Source organism: Medicago truncatula, chromosome 1 (genome assembly GCF_003473485.1).
Source record: "Medicago truncatula cultivar Jemalong A17 chromosome 1, MtrunA17r5.0-ANR, whole genome shotgun sequence".
Taxonomy (NCBI): Eukaryota; Viridiplantae; Streptophyta; class Magnoliopsida; order Fabales; family Fabaceae; genus Medicago; species Medicago truncatula.
In genome coordinates, this window is record NC_053042.1 from 48,226,326 (window position 1) to 48,253,456 (window position 27,131).

Sequence of the window (27,131 nt, forward strand, 5' to 3'; positions counted from 1 at the left end):
ATATGTAGTTGAATCCAAGACATTAGAGAATTTATGTTATTTTTTTAGGAACTTGTAAAAATATTATCGACTTAATTACACTTTTGGTCCTTACATTTTGACCAACTAACGAAATTGGTCCTACCTCTTTTAAATCGAACAAAATCGTCTCTAAATTATATGTTTTTTGCAGTTTTAGTCCTATCTCTTTGTTTCCAACTCCATAAACGCACATAAATGACAATTTTAGTCCAACCACCTATGCTCAACCATGAAATGAACAAGGAATAAATCATGTGGGTACAAGGAATCTACTTTGTTCAGCACACAGACCAAGAAAAACTCTAATTTCTAAGACATGTTTCAGGTATGTAACATGTCTCGGAAATTATGTTAGTCTGCTAAATAAAGTAGATTCTTTGTAGCCACATGTTTTATTCTTTGTTTATTTCATGGTTGAGCATAGGTGGTTGGACTAAAACTGTCATTTCTGTGCGTTTTTTGGAGCTGAAAATAGGGAGACAAGACTAAAACTGCAAAAAAACATATAGTTTAAAGACGATTTTGTTCGATTTGAAAATGATATGACCATTTTCGTGAGTTGATCAAAATGGTAGAACCAAAAGTGTAATTAAGTCAATATTATCATGTAAGCTATTTTCCTAAATATATTAAAGTAAAACAATATAAGTGGACTTGTGGCATGTTTTAGTTTTTAGTTTAATATTACTCGTTTTAAAATGAGTGTCGCTTTAGTGAATTGCACACAGATTAATGAATGAAATAAAGTAGTCAAATGTCATAACAATTTTACTAAAATAATCTTACTTTATAAGAAAAAGACAAACTTAAAGTTGCATTGAAAATTATGTGAGATAGAAAAGTTGGAGTATTTATTGAGGGTAAAGTTGGAAGAAAAAAATTAAAGTTGTATTGGAAATGTAAAGTGACATTTATTTTGAAATAAATTGTTTTAGTTAAAGTGACACTCATTTTGAAACGGAGGGATTAATTGTTATGCATGAGACGCCAAAGGAAGGAAAAAAAATACAACTTAGCAAAGTTCAGTGTATGGGAAGATCCAGTGGGTCCATTCCAATGCAGGTTGACGTCATATTAAAAAAAATGATATATTTTGCCTGTGAATAATTGAAAGTAACGTCATGCCAAACATATTATAGTCGGCACAATATAATGGAATTTGATGGTGATTGGGCCACCTTTTTGTTGCGACATTTCGTAGTCTAATCTAATTAACATATCTAACTCAAAGCAATGTCACCTTCATGTTTCTGTTTGTTTTGATTAATTAATGATTAATGTATTCATTCTCCCATATAATTTGAAGCGTCCTTTTCTGACAATACAATATTATAAATTTGCTCATAAGTCCTCTCGTCAATCCAATGGGAGTATGCTCTTGATGTGTGTTAAATTCTTTTTCTTTTGATGAACATAATTTAGGATGAGATGATGATCTTTCAACTAAGAAAAACTTGCAGATTAAAGAAAGGGTTTATCCTATGGGCGTGCTGTTTAAATATTCTATTAAAAGAATTTGTGTCTTAAAACACAAATTGTTACTTTTGTTAATGTAATAATAGTAGAAGTTTGTTCCCATGAGCTTAACTCATTTGATAAGGGATAATACATTTGTATGTAGGGGTCGGGGTTCGAACTCCGGACACTCCACCTATTCACCTTTAAGGTGAATTTCTCTAGCCGATAGGCTATTTGTCAAAAAAAAATGTAGGAGTTTTTAATGTTTCACAATGAGTATCACTTTAGCAAAAAAAAAAAATTTGTTTTAAAATGAATGTCACCTTACATTTTTAATACAACTTTAATTTTTTTCTTCTGACTTTACCCTTAATAAGTACTCTAACTTTTCTTTCACATAGTTTTCAATGCAACATTAAGTTTGTCTTTTTCTTATAAAATAAGGCAGTTTAGGAAAATTGTTATGTCTAATGATTATTTTATTTCATTTCTTAATTTGTGTGTCAAAACCTACGACACTCATTGTGAAACAGATGGAGTATAAGTTGGGAAATGCTAATGAGTGCATTTACGACACTCATTAAAGATTTTAGATAGTAAGTTTTTATGAAAACTTGTGCATTTAATACATTGAAAATTGAAACATTAGACTTTTTCAACAAATAGTTTCTTAATTTAGATTCCTTAAAGAGTGTCATTATGCACTCGTTAGCAAGACTCGTATAAGTTTACTATTTTCACACTTCGAGGGAAGATTGTTAGAATTCAAATGTAATTAGTTGAGTCTCATAGAGGCATCACTATCACAAATTGTTTTTGATCAGTTTATGCTACCTTAGTAAAAGTCGATTTTTATAGTACAACCGTTGATTCTTGACTAAGGACATGGATGTTTTTTATCTACTTTTTCAGGTGAAGTAGTTGAACTCCCACCCCAAGCGGTGCAAAGTGGTGTTTCTTTTTAACCAGTCTCACGTATTTTCTTGTGGGTAATAGATTGGTTGAAAAAAATATGACGGTTAATTCAAATGGGTTATCAGGATGAGAAGGCGTTCCTTGTTCAACATGAGTCAAATATGTTTATAAATATGGTTTTGCAAATACAAGGTGTGTTGGAATCCCTTCCTCAATGATCTATAAGCATGTTATGACTCAAATTAGTTTATAAATATGGTTTTGCAAATACAAGGTGTGTTGGAATCCCTTCCTCAATGATCTATAAGCATGTTATGACTCAAATTAGTTTATTTTTGTTTGTTAGGGTTTTGACTTCACTACTACTTTTCTTGTAGTTTCCTTTTTTCATTTGGACTCGGACCCTCTTTTTATAAAATAAAAAATAAAAAATAAAAGTTACATGAACTTTTTGGTTAATTTTAGTGGTAAATTCGACGAAATGAGTAGACAATCTCTTTGCTATATTTATTGTCAATTTTTACATCCATCTTCAAAAGGAAATTTTCCAGTTGCACCCCAAGAACTTTTGGTCACCCCGAGTTCTCTTCAAATTTTCAACCTTTACCCTTTCTCTGTCTTCCTTTTCCATGGTCTTTTGGTCTCCCTTTTCTGCTTATTTTTCTCTATGTCTTTCTCTCATGTTAGAATTTGAAATCATTTTTCAGTCGAGCATTCCATTTTCTCTCTTAAAATACCAGCTTTCCATTTTTTGTGCAGTGCAATGCAAGTATATGTAAATTTAGTTTACAGAAACAACCACAAATCAAAGTCACATATACATCACTCAATTTTAGAGTAAGTAAATTAAAATATACACAAATCGAAATTGTGTTAATATACATAATAAATCAACGTAATTTTTGTATACACGGTAAAATTATATAAACCTCCGATATGAGATCAAGAATTGTAAAGCGACGACGACAACTTATAAGCATGAACAAGTTAGAGTCCGACATTATATAATTAAGCATCGTTTTATGAAGAAAAAAAATCCACACTTTTTTATTTCTCTTATCACTATTTCATGGAACCAATCATCACTATCCATCACAGTTAGCCATTGTCTTAACAAAAAAAGAAAACCATCTCAATTACCATTATATGTGACATTTCGTTTCGTGGTAAGATTGAGAGATGAAAAAAAGAATGTTCGTAAAATTTATACGATAAAAGATAAGTTTGGTATTCTGATTAAATGTAAAATATACTCCGGGCGTAACCTTTTTTTTTTTTTTTTGAGAGGACGTAACCTTTTTTTTTTGACAAACATAAACTCGTATTATTTCATTCATCGCAAGATTTGTAATACATGATGGAATTAAATCAAAAACTTGGTGACAAACATGTAACATCAACACCCTTGCTAAGCTATGAGCGACAACATTCGTCTGTCTCCTGACAAAACTTATCTTAAAGTTTGTGAATAGTTATAAAAGTGACCTACAATCAAGTATGATATTGTCAAATTCAGCTTGGTTATTATTCTTATCACATATGCTATCAACCACTAGTTTACAATCTAGTTCAATGTGCACATATGATAATCCCAACTGTCAAAGCCACAAAATAGCATTGCGTAAACCCACCGCCAGTGGCGGAGCCATGAATTTTACAGAGCCTGGGCAAATTTTTTATCGCTTATTCACATGTGACATAATATATATAAATAGTCATATATCAAACACGTATCAAACATTATTTCAAGTATTATCAAACATGTATACAAAGAAACCAAAGCTTACCACAAAATTTAAATCAAAAGATAGAAACTATGTATGCATCTTTCAAACTACTATCGCATCTTCGGACACATATAAACCAAATAACTCACCCAATTATGTGCCCATAACACTAATAAATTATACAAATACTAGGGCCAATAGACCATCTAAAATCAGAGGGAAGAAATCAACGATTCTCTCTGGACAAACAAGGAGAAGAATCGACAATTCTGAATTAGGGTTTGGGAAATCAAAATTGGGCACAATCAACAATTCTAAATTGCGGTTTGGAATTTGAATAATCAACTCATTCACCCATTAACAAATAACAAGCATCAACAACAAAATAGAACAAATAACAAAGAAAATAACATAGAACAAACTTGGAGGAGAGTGGAGAGGAGAAGAAATGAAAATGGATGCATACTCAGAGTTAAGAGAGGGAGAGGCGTAAGCTGAGAGAGGGAGAGGCAAATGAAAGTGAAACACTCTAAGGCTGAAAGAGGGAGAGCTGCGATTTTTGAGAGAATGAGAAGCAGATACGCACCTGAAAGAAAACCAGTTCTGTCATTTTTTTTAAGTGGTAAATGAGCTATTGGGTTGGGCTTTCTATAAATAAAGTAAGTGTTGAGCTCGAGCCAGTGCCCAAACCAGCTAGGAGGCTGATCCGTCCCTTCCCACTGCTTTAGCTTCTTGAGGAAGAGGATCGCCTTCACACCAATTTGTAGCAGCTTTATAATACGGCCACAATGATCTCAGATGCAAATGCATGTACCAAAACTATTCTGCTTATTGAAAATCGCCTCATGGACGTTGAATTTTTGAACACCCTGCACTGAAAGTCATGTAACCTAATAATTTATATATGTAATTGGAAAGAAATCCTACAAGATAAACTTAAGTGATAGTTTAATGAGATCTACTAGTACGATCCATCAAATAAAATAAATATCATTCATGTCTATCTCCCTTAAAAAAAAAAAACAAATGAAACAAACCAAGCTCAAATTATGTTTCTTAACAGTTAAGAACAAAACAAATTCTGTTTCCTCCCCGTTAAAGCAAAGCATCACCGGTGTCTTCTTCTAATCTTAAATCTGCATACCCACAGTACCCTTACACGCTCCCTTTATTATTCACTCTGGTACATTTTCTTCGCTTTTAACTCAAGGTCATCACCGTCATTTCACCACCTTCACCTCTACAACAATAATCCATCACCATTCATTCTACTCGACACCGTTTCACTCATCACCACCACCGTCGCAGTTTCAGTTTCAGTTTCACATCGCGAATTTAATTTCCAATTTTACCCTTCACAATCTCTCTCCAATCTCCAATTCTCACCAATTTTCGTCGATCTTCTTCAAGTGGAACCCTAAAATTGATTCAATTAGGGTTTTCGTGTGATTTGTGAATTGAAGGTTTTGATAAATTTGATAATGGCGGATCAAGGAGAAGATGAGGATTTGCAAATGGCGATTCGGATGAGTATGACGCCGGAGCCAAAGCGGAATAAACCGAGAGACGAAGTTGCTGGTGTTGTTTCGGGGTTGCCGGAGGATTCACCGGAATCTAAGACGCGGAGACGGGAGCTTATGGCTGCGGCTGCTGAGAAGCGGATGGCAGCGGTTGTTAGGGTTTCTCCTTTGCCTTCACGTTTACCGGCTTCACCGTCGCCGGCAGTTAAAGAAGAGAAGAAGGGTGGGGAAGTTGGAATTGTAAAGAGGGAAGAGGAGTTGGTTTTCAAAGGTGAAAGCTTTAGTAAGGAACTTTCTGCGGAAGAAGCTAATAAATTGTTTGTTATGGTGTTTGGAAGTGAAGTTTCGAAGGGCATTCTAGCACAATGGTGTAACCAAGGAATAAGGTACTTGTTTGTTGCTGAATATGTTTGTTGTTTTGTAACACAACCCTTAAATGTGTTTGTCTATTGAAACATATGTTGCATTGTATTGTTTGGTCGTTTTAAGCATTTATGGGTAGTAGCTTAGTCTGAATTATTCCTTACACAATCCATTTGAAAAAACAATAATTTCCCCACCCTAGCCACGAAGCGAGCCTTAATTTGCTAGGATCGAATCTTTGACGTCGTTATGACTCCGTTCCTTAATTTCCCCACCCTAGCCACGAAACGAGACTTATATACCTATTTGAAATAGCAATGTCGGGGCCTGCACAATACTTTTCAAAATTCGATGAGGCCTAAAGCATATTTTAATATATGGGGTCTTTTATGTCCGTATATGAGGCCTTTTTTGTTTAAAAAAACCAATGGCATTTTTGTTGTTGGTAGGCCTAAAGCAAGGGTTTTAGTTGTCTTACTCTTGGGCTGGCACAGAGCGATGTATTACATAGAAATTGTTTATTTGGTGCCATTATGTCCAAATAATTTATTCGCCTGGTAATGAAAACATGAAGAGTCTCTTAAATCTGAGTTAATTAACGGTTTGAGTTTCGGCGATAATGCAAAAAACAAATATGGAAAATAGTTAATAAGTAGTGAGCGAAATTATGTTTTGGTGAGATCATGAGTGAAATTGTGGTTTGGATCATTGAATTGCCGATTTTGCAATTGTGCTGCGATTGGGATTGCTGGAATCGCGTTCTGCGCCGGGTCGGGTTCTGCACAACCCATTTGAAAGAAGAAAAAAAAAACCTAAAACACGGTTAGGAGAGATAGATAAGTTGTTACCATGGGGAGAGAAGGTGATAGAAAAAGATAAGGATAAACGGTTGATACAGAATCAAGAGGAGATTGAGCGGGAGTATTAAAGTGGCGATGATGAGGATGAGGGGGAGAGAGGTTAGTTCCATCCAGAGAGAGAGAGAAAGAGAGAGACGACGTCGAAGCAGCCATAGGCATAAGCATAACCATATGCGTAGCAGCTTGTTAACCTTAGGCGCAAGCACACCAACTCACTCAACCTCTTGATTTTTTGGATTTTCTTTTTTCTTTTTCTTCTTTCTACCTCTTGGTTGGTTTTATGTTTAAATTTTAAGCATTAATTGAGACTTGTGAAGTTATATATATTCAAGATCTTTATCCTGACAAGTGACAAACTTGGTTAGGCATCTATTAGGCTTGTTGGTGAGTTTGGTCAGTCAGTTAGTTGGGATGAGATAGTTAGAAGAAATAAGGAATGTTTCCTGTAAGAGGAGGGCGTTGAGAGGGAGTGGTATAATCATTTGAGAGGAAATTGGGGACTTTAGGCAGGGAGGGTTCAGACACTCCAAAGTTTTCCATCGTTGTTTTGTAAACAGAAGCATCACATGGTGGGCACAGAAATGTAGGTGCAGAGAGATATTGTTGTGCAGGATGGTTTGGAATCCAATGAACACCTGAAGAAGAAGCAAGGAATGGAGAAAATTCAAGATTGGCTGATAAACTGAGAAGTGAAGAGTAAAACTAGTAGAACACTCTCCATTGGGTGAGTTCATGTGAGACCCACTAAATTATGTGGTGTCTCTTTCCTTATCTGAGGAGACCCATTTTCAAAGTGGTGGAGTCTTTATGAATTTCACCCGATAATAGTGTGTTGGAAAAAGTGTTACTAAAATGTCTCAAAAAAGAACCAAATTCAGGTGGAAACAATTATGTCTCAAGATGATAGTGGTTTGGAAGCCAAAAATAATTAAAGAAAGAGAACACAGCTTTAGAGAACTAGGAATCTTTGAACTAGAAGGGGACCCAAAGTGGCTGTCATTGTCTTCTGCTTTAAGTAGACAGCGGGGAAATCTTAACTGAACCTAAATGATATAATGCAAGGATCTTTTATCATATGAAGTCATGTTTTTTCCTTGCACAAGTGTTCTTGCAAATGTTGAAGAGGGGGTGTAGGGCATCAGTAATATGGATTAAATATGAATTCTGAACTTTTCTCACGACAACATATTGTATACAAGTAATACATTAACATAAATTGTATCACTTATTCAAAAAAAAAAAAACATAAATTGTATCACGTCGTGTTGTATCATAGTTTCCTTTCTAAAAGTTAGTCTGACTTTTGAGTTATTTGTTTCTAGTAATTCTCAATTCCAATTGGATTATTTACTTGTTTTTTTTACTAATACTATGAAAACTTTTCTTCAGGTTTAGCTCTGATCCTGAAACATCAATGGGCCTAGTGCAGCATGAAGGAGGCCCCTGTGGCGTTTTGGCAACTATACAGGTAATGGCTATATTTTTCATTATTGCTTATTTGTGGCAGACTATCCATTTTTCGGAACTGTTTAATGAAGTCCCTACTTCAAACGTTGCAAGTTCCCTATTTGGTTTTAATAGCTTCGCACCTGAAGCGACCTTCTGGATAGCTAGCCAATCTAATACTGACCATCGAAGTCCCTAAACTATTGAGTCTGTTTTCAATGGTTTTGAACTGCAAGAACAAAACTGATTTCAGAGCGAAACTATAGTTGCTAAATGAGTTCTTCAACCTTTAAAACATTAACAACTGGCTGCACATTTCATGTAGTTTGTGTCTTTCATCCTATGTGCTTTTCCTTGTGTTTAACAATATCTTGCGATACTCATTCAGTGTTTTCCACGATTTTTCACTTGTTGCTTTAGTAATAAAATAAGATATCTGTGTGGCTTGTTTGTTCATGTGTGGGCATGTCTACTCATGTCCATTTGTTATTTTCATTTCCATTTTATTTGTTTCTTCTAACGATATAAAATATATGTTCCAAACTATTATTTTCGTTCTACATTGATTTTGCTTGTTTTTCCCTTTAACATTTCAGGCATTCGTGCTCAAATATATTATTTTCTTCAGCGATGAATTGAAAGAATTGTCACGCATGCCACAGAATCGAGGTCTGGGTGTGTCAAGTAAAAGTCACCCAGCTCCATCATATAATATTTCGTCACTCACTGATGGTGTAAAAGTAAGGTGATTAACTTTTCCCTGATCAGTCGCTTGTGTTTAGCTAGGTAAAAATAAATTTAATTGTAATATTTGACTTCCATTTCTTGTATGTCAATGTCTTTGATTTGGAATACTATTTTTTGTTGTCGTTATCATTAACGTGAATAGGATCTGATTTCATTCAACTAGGCATCCTTTTTCTGAGTGACACAATGCAGTTCTTCTTTAATAGATATGATTCAATTATGTTTCTTTCAGTCATTTTCAATCTACATTAAGTTTTGCTCGTTAGCTGTATTTCATTTACAGTAGACAGTATTAGTTACGTGGGATTCATTTGCCCGTTTTATTTATTTAATTAAATGTGCAATTTAGTACAACACAAAAGTTTTATTTATTAGTATATCGCATACATAAAGTTTCAAACAGCCTTAACATTTAGTTCCTACTCAATGTCCTTTTATGTGCTTCTCTGGTGTTCAATGTTGGTAGGTGTATGCTTCTATGCTCATCATATATTTATGTTTATTGATTTCTTTGCAGAGCCCTGGTAAGAAGTATGGGTGAAATTTTATTTTCATGTGGAAATAATAAAAGGGCTGTGATTGCAACTTTGAGCATTCCAGGGAATGATAGTCAACGTTTTGAAGGAATCTCAGAGGAGGAGGTACATTTGTTATTGTACTGATATTAGTTATTTGTGCAACATCTTGCTGGCAACAGATGGAATTGAATTTCCTATCTTGTTACTGAAGTGTTTTACTATGATTCTCTGATGATATTCTCCGCTGTGCTGAGTCCTGTTCTTTCCAATTAGCAGGTTATTGCAAGCTCACTTAAAGCTCTTTCTATTGATTCTGCCTTGGATTTGCTGAAAGTTCTTAGAGTTGAAACACACACATCAGAAACAACTGCTTTACAGAGGCTTGAAGCAAATATTCCTTTATTCCAAAGTCGTATGGGGGCATTGCTTTTCCTAATCTCTGCTTTACTTTCTCGCGGACTGGTATGTTTTCCTACTTCAAGATTTGCTGTCTACTTGCATTGCATTTTCTAGTCTAATGTTTTATTTTTTTTACGTAGTTTTTTATTTAAAATAAGAGATATTGAAGTGTTCGCCTGTATTTTATTTTATCTGCAATATGTTAAGCTTCTACCCAAAAAGATTTAATTATTTATTTGTGATCTAATGTGCAATGACTGGGGAAAGTTGCTTATTGGGTTCGCTTGTGTTTTGTACTTTTAGTCGCTTCTATAGGAATATTCATGTGATGAAGAAAAGCAGTATATAACCATTTTGGTTATCCAAGTTATTTGCATAGTTGATGGAATGTAGTTTGTGCTACTTCAGATTGATTTCTCCATAAGCACTTAAAAAAAAAGAAATACCAACAGAAGCTTTCAATAACTATGATGTTTTCAAACAAAACTTCTCTTATAAGTGGAAATCAGCTTCTGCTTTACGATTTTTCATAAGTTCTCTTATTTAACTTCTCCACAGGGGCGAATGCTTGTACAAGAGAGGGGTAGCTATGGCTACCCCAAAAAAAATAAACTTTATTGAGTTAGTAGGTATATTTTTATGTTTAGCTACCCCTAATAATATATATTTGGCTACCCCAAGTTTGATTTTAGGTGTAATAATTTTTTATGACTTTTGTTACTTTCGGGTGGCCACCTCATAAAATTATTGCTAGCTTCGCCACTGCTTCTCCATAAACATATATAAAGCTCGTAAAGACTATTCTATAAGTGAACAGCCATAAACTTATTTTAATTGAGAAGCTCCTATTAGCAAGAAGCTAATTCAAATAGGGCCTTTACATATGAATGTAAATTGTAGGGCTTAACATTGCCTGTAAATTTTAGAAATTTAGGTCTTTCACCTTCTACTCTCACTAAAATTTGGTGAATACAATGGTAATATACGTCATAAATTCCAAAGGGCAACTGAATTTATACTGGCTGTTATCACGCCTTCAAAAATTTCTCCAAATAATGTATGCAATATTTTGCTTTCCTCCAGGATTTGGTTCAAAGTGACAGGGATGATCCCAGCCTACCATTGGTTACTGCTCCTTTTGGGCATGCCTCCCAGGTAATTGAAAAGTGCTGCTATTTTTAAGTTTTAACTTCAGTTTATTTTAAATTAATTTTATAATGAGATCTGTCCTTTTCTACAAATCTTGTGCAGGAAATTGTAAACCTGCTACTCTGTGGGCAGGCTGTCCCTAATGTATTTGATGGAAGGATGGATTTGGGTGGGGGAATGTTTCTAAAAGGTATATCCCGAACTGTGGAAGTTGGATTTCTCACCCTGCTTGAGTCCCTGAATTTCTGCAAGGTTGGTCAGTTTCTGAAAACCCCAAAATGGCCTATATGGGTTGTTGGGAGTGAATCCCATTACACAGTGTTGTTTGCTCTTGATCCCACCGTTCAAAATGAGAATGAACTGGAAGGAAGGGAGACACAGATTCGCAAAGCTTTTGATGCCCAAGATCAAAGTGGAGGTGGCGGCTTCATTAGTGTTGAGGGGTTCCATCAAGTCATCAGAGAAACAAATATCAAACTTCCGGCAGATAAGCTAGATAACCTTTGCAGTGCAGGGTTCATTGTATGGAGTGAATTCTGGCAGGTAATTTTGGACCTGGACAAAAGCTTGGGAGGTTTGAAAGATTCATCAGGATTGATGGGTAAGAAGGTCTTTGACCTTTTCCATTTTAATGGGATTGCTAAATCAGATTTGAATGGCAGTCAAGTAAGTTTTGGGGGTGAAACTCCACTGCAAAGACCCAGGCTCACAAAATTAAGCGTCTCAGTTCCCCCAAGGTGGACACCTGAGGAATTTATGACAAATGTGCAAGGTCCATCTGCTTCCGGTGCAAGTGACTCTGCTGGGAAGGACACAGAAGTATCTAAACCAGAGCCTACTCAGCATGCGCCTTTGGTTGACTGCATAAGAACACGCTGGGCCCGTGCTGTCTGCAGCTGGTCAGGTGATCCTCCTAGTATAGTCTGAAAGACTTCATTTAGAGTAATTTATTCTGTTTAAGTGGGTTGAGCTGGGAAATGGAAAACACAGTTGGTTCAACAAAGCCATCGTGAAAAGAGGCGATGAAGCTTCTATGTTTGACTTTGATATATGGTACCTTGAGGCACATGAAAATAAGGAGGGGGTCAAATCTCCAGATTTTTTTCTCCAATATTTGGGAAGCCAATATATGATGTGGATTAATGTATTTTCAGTTTTCTCTTCGATTTTGTCATTACATTCAGAGAGTATGGGGAAGAGGGTGTGTGGTGATATTTATCTATCTTCATGCCTCCTACTTGTGTAAAATTAATTTAAATGTATTATTGTCAATAGGATGGGTTTTAGTGGTTGGGGTTTATTATTAATAAACATGGATTTTATTCTTGTTTCTAACTTTGTTGTAATATAGTATATTATCGAGCTTGGCTTCTGAATTGAGGAAATGAGTATTTCATAATGATATTTTTCCTCCCTCTTGAGGAACATCTCTCTCGGTCTGCCTGTGATGACATCTTCATTTGATTTGTGCTGGGCTCAACTATCATGAGCATGGCCTGCATGAGTTTCTGAAGTATATATTCCTGGATTTAGATGTAAAGTTTTTGAAACTTGGAATGGAAGCATCTGGATCCTCCTGAAAATTAAAAGTACTAGTAGTTATCAAGATAGTCTTATTGATTATGCAGTTATGCTCTTTCAGCTGTTCCAATCTAAATCGTGTGTTTGGAACTTTGGTCTAGAAGCTATCCACGGGCTTCTCACCAAGAGGGATTGTATGTTTGGTTTGACATCCAATCATTGTTTTTTCGCATTTCAAAGCACTTCCACCGTGAAAAAACAAGCCAAAAATAGTTGCTTCAAGCTGGATGGGCCTTTGTTGCAAACTCATTGCTAAAAAAAAACACTACAACTTTAGTGTGTTTGGATTGTTCCTTCTTTGCATTCACTATGCGCATTATCATTGTGACCAAAATGTGTTTGGATTGTCTAACTTTTGAGAAGAAAAAAAATTAAAGACATGTTCTTACAATGCGACCCAATCCAATCTATAACAAAGAAATCTAAATTGATCTAGGACATTACAAACGAATTCTTTGATATAATGACTTGAAATTAGCAGAAGGATTAATTTGTCCATTGTATGAGAGGAGTGTTAGCAACATACTTTTTAATACATACTTATTAATACAATTTTTCTAATGGGTTAAATTTACATGGATCTCATCAAATCATGTGGATTCAATATAAATTTGATGAGATTTTAACCAATAAAAAAGAGTATAAAAAAAGAGTGTGTTGTTAACATTATTCTTGTAAGAAAAAATCAAAGGCTAACATATGTATTTTCTTTTTGTTAGACATTAAATTGTGAGGATCAAATTGAGTCTTTATTTTAAGAAAAAAATGAGAATAATGATGAAAATAGTTTAAAGATCCTATCAATTTATTTTTTGGGTACAAATATCCTATCAATTTATTTATTTATTTTTGATTAACTAGAATAATGATTAAATACTAGTGATGTGCACTCAAAGCGATGGAGAACATCAGAAAATAATATTTAGTTGACATTATGTTTTGCTGAGTGTATTTTGATGAGATAGATTGATAAAATAAGGGTAGTGTTAACTTGTGCCCTTGGGACATACTGTATGTTAAGAAATCTAAAAGAAGAAATATTCTTTAAAATTTTGTGCATTCAATTCATTAAAAAGTTAAAGTTTAAATGTAATGCACACATTTCAAAAATTTTAAGGAAACTTGTGCCTTGAGGGTAAGGCTGGAAATGAGTCGAGTCGAACCGAACCTGTCTGAGCTCGACTCGATAAGAATTGGTTCGGTTCGAAACTCGACTTGAGTTCGATACGAACCCTTTTTTAACTTAAGTTCGGCTCGTTTAAAGTTCACGAACAACTCGGTTCGTTGCTCAAGTAACATAATTCAAAAAGTTTTTTGGTTTTTGTCAAAAGGCCATATCTTGACCTTTTACTTTATTTAAAAAAAAATTGAACTAAGATAAAACTATAGAACATGTTTGTTTTAAGACTACAAAGAAGAAAATAATATGCAGTCATTTACAACTGCAACTGTAGCGTACTATGCATTCACACACAAGCACTTTTGTTTTATAACCACCACTCCTCAATATTGTTTTTAAACTCCCCAATGTGGGACTAATTGTAATACACATATGTTTAGTTAAAATCCTGCAAAAGTATGTTACCCTATTTGCTTCTTTTTTTCCTCTTTTTTTTGGTGATATTATTTCTCTATTTTATTATAACTATCGTTAATTGTTAATTAAAATAGAAATAATTTCTCTAAAAACAAGTACATAAATATTAGAGGAAGCTTGTAATAATCTTGTACTTCTATTAATTTTTACTAAACTAATATAGATATTATCGAAAAAATATTTATATTATTGATTATCGAGCCAGCTCATGAACCAACCGAGTCGAACTATATACAACTCATTTATTTAACGAACTTAATTTTCAGTTCAAGTTCAGCTCATTTGGTTCATGAACCAAATTCAACGAGTTAATTGTCGAATCGAGTTCCAAACTATTGTCGAGTTGGTTCGGTTCATTGCCAGCCCTACTTGAGGGCACAAGATAATATTTTCCATAAAATAAATCATTTTTGATTAGTGGGAATGTTTGATTAATTATGAAAGAGATTGAGACAAAATTACATATGTCAAATAAACATAAATTTATGTTCTCATCGTCATCGTAGAGAATTGTTGTTCCCACATTACATAAGACTGTGCCACACGAGTAAATGACGTTTTTGCCCGCTCGGCAGTTAACTGCCGAAGTTTTAGAAATCCGGTTGCAGTTAACTGCTGAGTATCTTCTGCTACAAATTTGGCAGAAACTCTCTCATCCATTATTCATCTCATCTTCTTCAAATTTCTCTCACAAATCTCTCTAAAAAACACAACCAAATCCAACCAAATTTATTCAACAAAATCACATTTTATTCAACAAGTAAGTAATTATAAACCTATTAACTTACATTTTAGTTGTTATAAATGTTTTTATTTTTTAGTTTTTGAGTACATTTATTATTTTTTAGTTTTTGACTAGATTTACATGTTATAATTAATTTTTAGGGTGGATGTTAGTTGATTAATGTTGTTAAAATATTTGCATGATGTTTATGTTATAATTTATAATTTTAGGGTTATTTATTATTTTGTTGTTTTATACTTATTTTTTTATTTTAGTTTTTAATTAGATTTACATGTTATAAATCATTTTTAGATTAGATGTTCGTTGATTAATGTTATATTATATGATTAAACATAAGTTTAATGATTTATGTTATATTATATGATTAATTTTTTTATTTTAGTAAGAGTATATGATTTATAATTTTAGGGTTATTTTTATGAATTTTAGAGTCTATGTATGATGTGCATATCAAGTGTTTGATGAAATGATTGAATGAGTTTTTCATTGATTGTTTTTAATTTCTTATTGTGTAGATTTGAAACAATGGCCGGGTGGATCGACGTTCATGCGCAATTCAACGGCGGAGAACCTCAGAGGTTGAAAGTTCGGTGCCTTGGTGTAACGTTAAGAGGTCTCAAGGATCAACTGACTGAATTCAACCAAGAAGTCAACCCCAGAGACACAAGGAGGGTGGAACACCTTCGGTATAAACGTCCAACGCTCGACGAGGGGAGAGTTTCATTCACTTGGGTGGAATTAACGAACGACGAAAACGTGATGAGTATGTTTTGGGAGCACAGCATGTTCCAGTGGATCGATATGTGGGTGACGTTGATGAGATCAACTGAAGATATCATCAACAACTTGATTCCGCCGGAAGATCGTCATTAGTTAGGGTAAAGTGCATTCCAACTTCAACAATTGTCTTACCTTTGAATGAGATAAATTCAAACCTGCCAAACAACAGGACTTTTGCATTTCGCTCGGCATTCATGTTTTTCCTTTGAAAAGATTAAATTCTTGTTAGGCTGGTTTAGATGAAGGTATTAAGTGTCAAGGAATGAACCTCATTTCGTTGGCAAAATTTTGAAAATTCATTTTTTTAAATTAAAAAATCTGAAAAATTAAATTTTCAATTTTTAGTTAAAAAAATATTTTTTTTCAAAATTCAGAAAATTCATTTTCTTTAAATTTAAAAATTCTGAAAATAAATTTAAAAATCATATAAAAATTGAAAATTAAATTTTCGAAAATTCATTTTTTTTTTAATTCTGAAAATTAAATTATATTTTCAAAAGTTATAAATTTTGAGATTATATAATTTTTAATTTTATTTTTCAAAAATTTATTTCTTGATTTTAAAAACACTAATTTCCAATTTTTTTCTTCATATTTAAAAAAAAAAAAGGAATTTTTTAATGATTTTTTTATTTATTTTCAGTTTTTTTAATTTATTTTTTTTTCTTCAGATTTAAAAAAAAAAATTAATGACGTGGACTGCCACGTCAGGGCCACGTGGCAAAAGTTGCACAATCAGCAACTACCACGTGGCCAAAGCCATCCCATGTCAGCAAAAAAGTGGGGTCAGGGACCTTTTTAAAACAAAAAAATTTTGCAAGGATGTTTTTGAATTTTTTTTTTACAAGGACGAAAATCAAAACGCGTCCAAATTACAGGGACGGATTGTATATTTAAGCAAAAAAAAAAAAAAAAAACAATTCAACTGTAAAACAACAATGCAATAGGATTAAAAAAACTTACTTGTTTTTGTTATTGAAATTGGCTTGGAATGACTTGAAATAGCTCAAAATCGCACCTTGGAGATCAAAAAACGTAACAATGGAGTTTTTGAAACTCCTATGTCTGTTCTGTTCTTATAACATTTTCCTCGGCAGTTAACTCCCGAAGTTTTCCTCGGCAGTTAACTGCAGCCGGATTACTAAAATTTCGACAGGTAACTGCCGAGAGGGCAAAAATGTCATTTACTCGTGTGGCACAACCCTATGTAATGTGGGTACAACAATTCTCGTCATCGTATCATTTCCTTTTTTTTTTTTTTTTTTTTCTCTTTCTTCCCACAAAAACACACACACATTACAGAGACTCACAAATCGCGTTTCTGTCACCCAAAGCACACCTCCGGTTATTGGGGGTTTTGTTTTCTTCTCACACAAATGTCGTAACTTTTGTTTTGCAACAGGTAAAGAAAAAGCTTGTTTGTGAGAACAGGAGAGAAGAAGCGTACAGGTGTGTTTTTCGTTTTGTTTTTACCAATTTCAATTGCTTGTTGTTGAAAAATTGCTTCTTTATTATAATTGCTTATTTTGTTATGTAGAGTTGTGCATTGTAGTTTCTTTGTGTTTACAAACTTACTATTCTATTTTATAGGATGAACAAGTTTACAACCTCAAGTTCTTTCAAACAACCAAACTAGTAACAGAACCAATGTTCCATCATCAAACCAACATCATTATTCTCCTCAGAACCACTTCCTTCTCAAAAAGACACTATTGTCTATGGTCAAGTAAAAAAGACCCATACTTAGAATCAGCACTATCACGCAACAAACGTTGGATAATTAACAACCAAATCAAAAACATTATCCTTCGTTACCCTAACAACCAAATCCCAATCCTAACCCTTCAGAAGAAATTCAAAACCCTAGATCTTCAAGGTAAAGCTCTTAATTGGATTTCCAAATACCCTTCTTGCTTCCAGTTTCATCAAGATCACGTTCTTCTTACTAAACGCATGATGAAGCTTGTTCATGAAGAACAATCCCTTAAAGATTCCCTTGAGTCTGTTTTCGTTCTTCGTCTCGCCAAATTGCTCATGCTTTCTTTGAACAATTGTTTGAATGTTATGAAGATCAATGAAATTAAGAATAGTTTCGGGCTTCCTGATGATTATTTGATTGGGATTGTGGCGAAATATTCCGATTTGTTTCGAATTAGGAATGAGAGTGGGAGGAGAAGTTCTATGGTGGTTGAGTTGATGAAATGGAACCCTGATTTTGCTGTTTCTGAAGTTGAGGCTTTGGCGATGAAGAACGGGGTTGAGGTGAATTTTTCGTGTTGTTTGCCTTCTAGTTGGGTGAAATCGTTGGAGAAATTTCGCGAATTTGAGTTGGTTCCTTATGTTTCGCCTTATTCTGATCCGAGGCGGTTGGTGGAAGGGTCTAAGGAAATGGAGAAGAGGAATTTGGGTTTGGTTCATGAGTTGTTGTCATTGACTCTTTGGAAGAAGATTTCAATTATGAAATTGGGTCATTTTAAAAGGGAGTTTTTTTTGCCTGATAAGGTGAATGTTTTGTTGCTTAAGCATCATGGGATTTTCTATGTTTCTAATAAGTATAGGATTTATACTGTTTTACTTAGAGAAGGGTATGTTGGGTCTCAATTAGTTGATAAAAATCCTCTTGTGGCTGTTAAAGAGAAATTTGGGAAGATTATGCAGGAAGGGCTTCATGAGTATAACCAGAGGCGGCGACTTGTTAATATCGAAAAGAAGAGAAATAAAGGTCTTCCTTTGAATAGGGTGGATGAGGATCACATGAAGGGTAGAAGAAGGAGAAGAAACAGGGAAGTGTCTGATGAAGATGATGAGGTTGAGCGAGAAAATGGTAACAAGCTGGGAGGGTTGCTTGACCCTGAAGAAAGAAAAAGGTTTTATAAAGTTCTTTTTGATGATGATGGTTCATGAATGAAGATTTGCTTAGCCTAGGACCTATGCGTGGTGCATGGAACAGTGTTTTAAAAATCAAACGAACAAAACTGAACGGTTTAATTGGCTGAACCTTGAGCTGTTTTTCATTAGAGTTCGGTTGTTTTTGTGGATTGACTGTGGTTTTGTCGCAGTTATATGCGGTTGAATCTGACAAAAACAGAAGTCTCGTTGCTTCAACGTTCGGTTGTTTTTGTGGATTGACTGCAGTTGTCCCTGTTGAATCTGATCAAAACAGAAGCCCCTTCAATGTTCGGTTATTTTTTATAACATTGATATGTAACATAGTATGATGCATTTGATTTACATAATAATTTAGATAGAGGTGATTGCATTGCAATGCATCCTATCTTTCCTTGAAATTGAATTAAGCTTGTCTAACTAAATAGTTGTTAATAAGGCAGAATAGTTTTGAAACGTCCACTCTAGGTTGACTGTGATGATTTTTGAGTCTCACTTGACAAGTTATTTGTTAATTTGTTCTCTGTTACAGGTTTAGAGATTAAGGGGCAGATTAGTTTAAGCAGTTCAAAGTATTTTGAAGTTTTCCTATGTTATGCTTTAGGCCAGGATAGTATTTATCAGGTGAATGCCATTTGATTTGCCTTTATATAGAAAACACAGGATAGCAGTGACCTGCATGTATGTAAGCAATATCCAATTCTTAATATTAAATTCTTTCATGTAATGATTTCATAGAATCACATTGATAAATAATTGTGAACTGCAATTGCCAATATGTAAGCATTTCTTTCTTGCATCAATTTTGTAATCTAATTGAGGTCAGACTTGTTTGATAGATACCGTAAAAAATTCACTGTGCTGGTTATTGTTCAACCAGAAATTGCATCCAAGGAGTCAAAGCCTGAAATGCTGAAAGCCTACCTTGTTTACTTTCTCCACTTATATAAACTATAGCTTTACAATTTTACAAGACCACAAGCCAACTTCCTGGTAAATGGATCCTAGAGCAGATGTAATATATCACATTCTAAAGAATTTTCACTATCAACAATTGTCATATAATGCAGAGTGAAATACAGTAACTTGAAATGCAGGGAAGAGGATTGTGAATGACCAATTCTTTCAACTTCAAACAATGAAGGAAGCAATTCGACCAGATTTTGTTGAGAGAGCAGTTACTAACTTCTACACTTCTTGCATTAGACTGTTCACTACTCTGACTAATCAAGTGTAATTGTTATTTAGGAAAAGAAAGTAAGAAATTTTAGAACTCTGACTGAACAAGAAAAACATAATTGGAGTGTGAGTTTGAGTGATAATGAAGCAGCTCATCTCATCCTTGTTAAACAGTTTGATATTGAATTCTATTAATACTAGTACATATGTAAGCTCTCAATATTCTTATGTACTTCGGTTAGTCAGATCTACATCAATGATTAGTTTTCAGGTAATGCCTTTGCATATTACTTCATAATTGATGAGACTAACCAAAATTGCAATTACTTTCATTCTATTATTCATAACTAATTTTCAGGAAATAATTTTGACGACAAAGATATTCGGTGTCGCTTAATAAGCGTCAGGTTATAAATGAATATGCAACATCATAAAAAATGACACCTAAATGATATGAGGAACCAAAATCCAAAACAAATAAAAGTAAAATAGGGAGACCAAAAAACCGTTTTTTAAGCTAGGGTAGCCAAAACTTCATATTTTTTAAAATACCAAAAGTGCATTTAAAGGAAATTATTATTTTACGGGTTATAATTTTTTTTGGGAGGATAATTTTTCCTTTTACTATTCATTTATAAAATTGGATATTTGTAGAAGAAAATATAATCCGTTGAATCAATCCTAACAAAAGATAAGAGAGAGAAATTATCTATATGATCAGATTGATTTTGACAACATTTGAGCGGAGACACCCAAGAAGATATTTTCTAATCATTATAAAAATACCATACTATATAATTCTTTCCTTCTTTTTATTTAAAAAAATTCTTTTCTTTTTTTACCTTTCCTTAAATATGCGAGTTGTGTGTCTAAATGGCGGCAAACAAATATGACAATTTTGGAGGGGGAGACATTAGTCTTACTCGATGTCATTCACTTTACTGATGTGAACAGATGAGACCGGGTTGCCTTCGAGTCTAACTCCGCTACTCTAGTGCAAGCTCTATCATCTCCGGGCCATGGTGATTCAAAATTCTATGCTATTGTTTCTAGTATTATTTATCAGTTATCTTTACATTCCAACTTCGAGGTGAAGTTTGTTAGGGGACAAGCGAACATGGTGGCTCATACTTAGGGCGGCCTGTTCTTGGGCTAGTCACCATATTTTTTATTCTTATCCTTCTTATATTGAACATTGGTTGATTAATGATAATAACTAACTTTGCTTTGGTAAAAAAAAATATGCGAGTTGTGTGTCTAAATATTATGCTCAAATAATTGTGATCATCCAATACTTCTTCAGAGAGACACTTCAACTTCTTTACGAGGGTTTGTTGTAACAATAATACATTAGTTTTTCTTTTTTACTCATTTGAGGTTTTATTCTAATCAATCTTTTTGATATTTCTTTAGGGGTTTTATTTACATCATCAAACTTTTTATATTGATTGTCTTCTTGAGCGTAGCTCAATTGATAGGGACAATACATAATATACATATGTAAGGTTGGGATTCGAACCCCGACCATAAGGAAAAAAAACTTTTATATTGGTTTGGTTAAATCTATACGTACCTATATATAATGAAATACACTTTTTGGACTTTTTTCTTTGGTCAAAAATACCCCTTCTATCATTTTTTACGAACACCTCTTAATATTTAAATAATCATATAATTTTTTATAAGAAAAATATTGTTATTTCTTATTCTTATTCTCCAATTTGTTTTCTATATATAAGTAGAAACATTGATTAAAGTACTTAAATAAGTAAGTTTGCCTCAAAAAGTGGTGTAATGATTGCTAAGAAAAAAATAAAGATTTGTACTTTCAAGACAAAGTTTATATTAATGGGATCCTTAACCATTGCCCTTAGGGCACTGGTTAGCAAGACCCTAACTATAATTATTAAAAAAAATGACTTGGGGTCCAAGTCAGCGTTTGAACGTATTCAAATACAATTTTCGAATCCACTCACTAATTCAATTCTCAAAGGAAACTTCAGCCCCAAGTCTCACCTTATTACTATAAAAAATGTTTTAACACTAAAGGAAACCCTGATCTGAATCGATGGTGAATAAGAATCCATCAATACGTGACGAAGAGAATTCCGAGAACAAGGATCCGGTTATCAACGACGACGACGGATATTCTATCGAAACTCAGGCGGCTCTGATGGCTTTGGAAGAGAAACCCGAGACCGAGACTGTGGAATCAGCTGCGGCAAAAAAGAAAAGAAAGAAGAAGGAGAAGGAAAAGGAAAAGGAGAAGAAAGCAGCTGCTGCAGCCGCGGGAAGTACACCGGTAATTGAAACTGCCGAGACAAGTAAACCAACGGAAAATGATTCCAAGACCAAAGGAGTTGGGAAGAAAGTGACAAAGCTTGTTAGGGAGAGGCAAGAAGAACTGACTAAAAGAAAAGAGGCTGAAGAAAAAAGGAAAAAAGAAGAGGAAGAGAATCTAAGGAAAGAAGAAGAGGAGCAAAAAAGGTTAGAGGAGCTTGAGAGACTTGCGGAAGAAGCTAAACGTAGAAAGAAGGAAAAAGAAAAGGAAAAACTCCTGAAAAAGAAGCAGAGAGAACAAGCAGAGCGTTTTGATGCAATCAGGAGGCAGCTTTGTAATCCTGGTGAGATTTGCATTTTATTGCTAGTTTGTACTTCTATATACTTGGAATTTGTGTAATTACTTGATACCATTTTTTTGTTGTTAACACTCTGTATGTCTCCATAGAAGCTGCTAAAAATCAAACTGTTTCGAAGCCTGTGGCTGAAGAAACTGAAGATAGAGAAGACGCCAAAGTTGTGGTTGAGGAGAAAAACGAAGAGCACGATACACAACAGGCTGCTGTGCCTTCTAGGCCGAGTGATAGTAACCTCCGGTCACCAATTTGCTGCATCATGGGTCATGTGGACGCTGGCAAAACCAAGCTTCTGGATTGTATTCGAGGTACAAATGTTCAAGAAGGTGAGGCTGGTGGTATCACTCAACAAATTGGTGCAACTTACTTTCCTGCCGAGAACATACGTGATAGAACTAAGGAACTGAAAGCTGATGCAACGCTGGAAGTTCCCGGTCTACTGGTTATTGATACCCCAGGCCACGAATCATTCAATAACTTAAGGTCTCGGGGTTCAGGTCTATGTGATATTGCAATTTTGGTTGTTGACATTATGCATGGCTTAGAGCCACAAACTATAGAGTCACTCAATCTATTAAAAATGAGGAACACAGAGTTCATTGTTGCATTAAATAAGGTGAGTATGAGATGCTGCTTCCAGTATACGTTCTTTATAGGTTCCTCAATTTTGTCACACTGTTCTTGCAACATTGTAGGTTGACAGGCTTTATGGCTGGAAAACATGTCGCAATGCTCCAATTCGTAAAGCAATGAAGCAGCAGTCTGAAGATGTCAAAAACATGTTTAAAACAAGGGTCAATGAGGTAGTGAAACATGTTTCTCTTTTATTTGTAAGTTGTGGTAGATTGTTTTTGTTAATGTTTGCCATGCTAATTTTTCTTGTTTTACTTCTAGATTGTTACTCAGTTCAAGGAACAAGGGCTAAATACTGAGTTGTATTATAAAAATAAAGAAATGGGAGAAACATTCAGCATTGTGCCTACAAGTGCAATAAGGTAATTGTGTAGCCATAACACTCTTTCGCTCCTGTGTGAAACCATTTTTTTGGGTTGGTAAATGACACAATAGCTGGTTTTGGAAGCACTTACGATTTGTGTGAAAACATTGTCTGTTGCGTCTTTCCAATTCTTTATGTGGTTAAAGTTGCCATGGAATCATGTTATTCTTGGATATAATTGATGTCTCCTTTGTCTTTGAGAATGAGAACCACAAAAATGGGCGACTCATAGTTTTGAAACTTATTCGTTGTTCTTGTTCCTGCATCCACTTAGGATTTGTTCATGTAACGTTCCAAACGTGTCAAGGGCTCAAGGCTCAAACCATGCGTTGTTCTTGCATCCACTTAGGATTTGTTTGGTTTAATTAATATGTTTTGTTCCTGCATCCACAACTCAAACCCGCAGCCAGCCTTTTAGTCAAATGAAAAGAACCCTGACAACCCAATGTGTCTAGGCGATAACATATGTAATCTTTTGTAGTGCCGACGTTAGGATGTTGAATTGTATTTACTTTTGTAATGTCAAAATGTGTCAACGATAATATAGGAAACAACCTACAATATTGTCTCCATTTTTGAGATGCCTACATTTTACATTGAGCATTTTGTTGGTTACGGACAAGTATCTAGTTTTTGTGCTTCTCCTTTATCATTTTCTGTCATTAGGAAGAGGTGTCTTTGACTGTTTCAAAGATTCCAGTGTTTCAGAAATTCTCAACTTTTTTGGTATCTCCCAAATTGTGTCCAACCTCTCTGCGATCTACGTAAAATTACCAAAAATGAAAATTTGGTAGGAGCAGAGGGTGAATGGCAAATCTTTGTTTTTGGGCAAAAACCATAACTACAGCATTGCGTAGAATCTGCTTCATACTTTGTCGGTGTTTTTGTATTGATGTTTTAGTATTTAATATTTCAGTGGTGAAGGAATCCCGGATATGTTATTACTATTAGTTAAGTGGACCCAAAAGACCATGACCAAGAAGCTTACATACAGCGAAGAAGTGCAGGTTAGCCATATTTTCACTTGATGTTGAAGTGGTTGAATACTTCTTGATCATTTAACTATAGAGACCTAACTGTTTAACTGTTATTTGACTGTGTCTACCAGTGTACCGTTTTGGAAGTCAAGGTTATCGAAGGCCATGGAACTACTATTGATGTTGTTTTAGTTAATGGTGTTCTTCATGAAGGGGATCAAATAGTTGTATCTGGAATGCAGGCAAGCATCTCTGATTATAACTACATCTATTAATACTTGCTTTCTGCTTCTGACTAATAAAGTTTATAATATAGGGTCCAATTGTTACCACAATTCGAGCTTTATTGACACCTCATCCAATGAAGGAACTTCGTGTTAAGGTACTGTTATATCTTTTGCATTTGATTGATTTATTATACTATCACATTTGTTGCTTGATAGGAAAATTATAACTAACTATCTAATGTGCATGTCGGTTGATATTATTTTTGTTGAATTGGTACTAAAGTATGAGATTCTTAACATTATGCTTAACAGGAAGGAACCAAGTTTTAGCAGTATAGTTGTTCATAGTTCATATTCCCATGCTTTGTCTCCAGCTAAGTAATGGTTGTCTAATTTCAGGGATCATATATCCATCACAAAGAAATCAAAGCTGCTATGGGTATCAAGATCACTGCCCAGGTACTTATGGATACTGATTTGATCTCTTTTATGCTAGTTTTTATCCAATCATGTTTTTCTTCATTTTTTCTGTTTATAAATGTGTAGAGAATCTGAGATTTGATAAGATTTCCTGTTATTTCAGGGACTTGAACACGCTGTTGCTGGCGCTAGTTTACATGTGGTGAAGCCTAATGATGATTTGAAATATATTAAAAAAGCAGCCTTGGAAGACGTGGAGTCAGTCTTGAGCAGGATTGACAGGAGTGGTGAGGGCGTTTGTGTCCAGGCATCTACCCTCGGCTCATTGGAATCATTGCTAGAGTTTTTGAAAACTCCAGAAGTGAATATTCCTGTTGGTGCTATAAACATAGGCCCTGTACATAAGAAGGATGTGATGAAGGCCAGTGTAATGCTTGAAAAGAAACGAGAATATTCTACTATATTGGCGTTTGATGTCAAAGTCACCTCTGAAGCTAAGGAACTTGCAGATAAATTGGGTGTGAAAATTTTTATTGCCGATATTATTTATCATCTATTTGATCAATTTAAGGTTTACATGGCCAACATTAAGGAGGAGAAAAAGAAAGAATCTGCTGATGAGGCAGTCTTTCCATGCGTTCTGAAGATCATACCAAATTGTGTCTTCAACAAGAAGGATCCGATTATTTTGGGAGTTGATATCCTTAAAGGCATTTTAAAGGTATCATTTTTTATTTCAGATGATCTTTTTTTAATTGTATTTCCAATGAGGGTTTTTGACATCTACCATAGTTTTTTCCAGGTTATGATTGTAATGAGGGTCATGTTATGTGTGCAATGCATAAAATTTGTTTGGTTTCTTTGAACTTGCACTGATATTGTCTACTTGGCAGATTGGAACTCCAATTTGTATCCCTACCCAAAATTTCATTGATATTGGTCGCATCAACTCCATTAAGATTAACGATAAACTGGTTGATCGTGCGACAAAAGGGCAGCAAGTAGCCATTAAGGTATGCGGTTGATCTTTAGACTTGGGTATTGAGAAAGAGAAATAAAACAATGTAGAGGTGAATAATATAGTCTTAATGTTCTGTTCAACTTGGTTTGCAGATTGTAGGCAGAAATTCTGAGGAACAGCAGAAAATGTTTGGGAGACATTTTGGGATTAATGATGAACTTGTAAGCCATATTTCACGGAGATCTATTGATGTTCTAAAAAATTATTATCAAGTAAGCCATTAATAATAATAATAAAAAAATAAAAAAATGCATCAATAACAATGTGCATTTAACTATTTATGGATTTTGTTGGACTGTCTCTTAAAAGTTATACTGTTGAATTATTGATGTAGGATGATCTATCTATGGAGGAACGTAAGCTGCTGGTGAACTTGAAGAGGATTTTCAAGATACAATGAGACTTGATCTACCGCCCCTTGACTTCTTCAGTGTCTTCTATATATGAGCCATACTTCATTTACTATACACATATGTGGAATACATGGAAGTAAATATGAGTTTAATTTGTGCAATTATGCAATGAGGGAATTTTATAGACTTCCATTTATTGTACTTTGATCTTCGAGATCTTTAGTGGTAGGGTTTGTTGGTTTGGGAGGCATTGAGAATCAAGATGAAAGCAGCAATGATAGACTATGCTACTTTAACGACTATTAAACTAAGATTTCAAAAGAAGATGAAACATAAAAATTGCCTAGAGGCACCACTGTTACAACTTTTAAAACTCCATAACGTTAGCTCTTGCTGAGATAGTAGTCTGTACATTCCCATTAATTTTGCAGTCATTCAGAAATGTATTTGGGTGTTGTAAATCGTTTGGAAAAAAAATACTCCTCTATAACTGTTTTGTAGGAACCTTTTTAGGTTTACCAACACTGTTAAGTGAGTGAATCTCACTTATGTCAACAACTCGTTCTGTCTTGTGAAATTTGGATTGAAGTAACACTAGCAATACACTCT

The 27,131-nt window shown here is 34.4% G+C and overlaps 3 protein-coding genes across 4 annotated transcripts; all 3 read left to right on the forward strand.

The window, feature by feature from the left end:
- The first annotated feature begins 5,118 nt into the window (after positions 1-5,118).
- On the forward strand, positions 5,119-12,550 carry LOC11417848 (ubiquitin carboxyl-terminal hydrolase MINDY-3). 2 transcript variants are annotated; one of them, XM_024786315.2, is made up of 7 exons: positions 5,119-6,027; positions 8,254-8,332; positions 8,907-9,055; positions 9,575-9,698; positions 9,849-10,037; positions 11,058-11,129; positions 11,226-12,550. In XM_024786315.2, the coding sequence occupies exons 1-7, from the start codon at positions 5,603-5,605 to the stop codon at positions 12,048-12,050; spliced, it is 1,863 nt and encodes a 620-aa protein (XP_024642083.1). In that variant the 5' UTR covers positions 5,119-5,602; the 3' UTR covers positions 12,051-12,550. The 2 variants fall into 2 exon arrangements, with proteins under 2 accessions (XP_024642083.1, XP_003592118.2); XM_003592070.4 differs by having other exon boundaries at positions 5,121-6,027; positions 9,852-10,037.
- A 4,603-nt stretch (positions 12,551-17,153) lies between these two features.
- Positions 17,154-19,490, forward strand: LOC11417849 (protein WHAT'S THIS FACTOR 1 homolog, chloroplastic). The gene is made up of 2 exons (XM_003592072.4): positions 17,154-17,275; positions 17,417-19,490. Exon 2 carries the CDS (start codon positions 17,474-17,476, stop codon positions 18,728-18,730), a length of 1,257 nt encoding a protein of 418 aa, XP_003592120.2. The 5' UTR covers positions 17,154-17,275; positions 17,417-17,473; the 3' UTR covers positions 18,731-19,490.
- A 2,505-nt stretch (positions 19,491-21,995) lies between these two features.
- Positions 21,996-26,586, forward strand: LOC11428012 (eukaryotic translation initiation factor 5B). The gene is made up of 12 exons (XM_003592073.3): positions 21,996-22,515; positions 22,620-23,143; positions 23,223-23,330; positions 23,422-23,522; positions 24,441-24,531; positions 24,633-24,743; positions 24,818-24,883; positions 25,128-25,187; positions 25,312-25,869; positions 26,042-26,161; positions 26,262-26,381; positions 26,504-26,586. The coding sequence occupies exons 1-12, from the start codon at positions 22,065-22,067 to the stop codon at positions 26,567-26,569; spliced, it is 2,376 nt and encodes a 791-aa protein (XP_003592121.2). The 5' UTR covers positions 21,996-22,064; the 3' UTR covers positions 26,570-26,586.
- Positions 26,587-27,131: the final 545 nt, after the last annotated feature.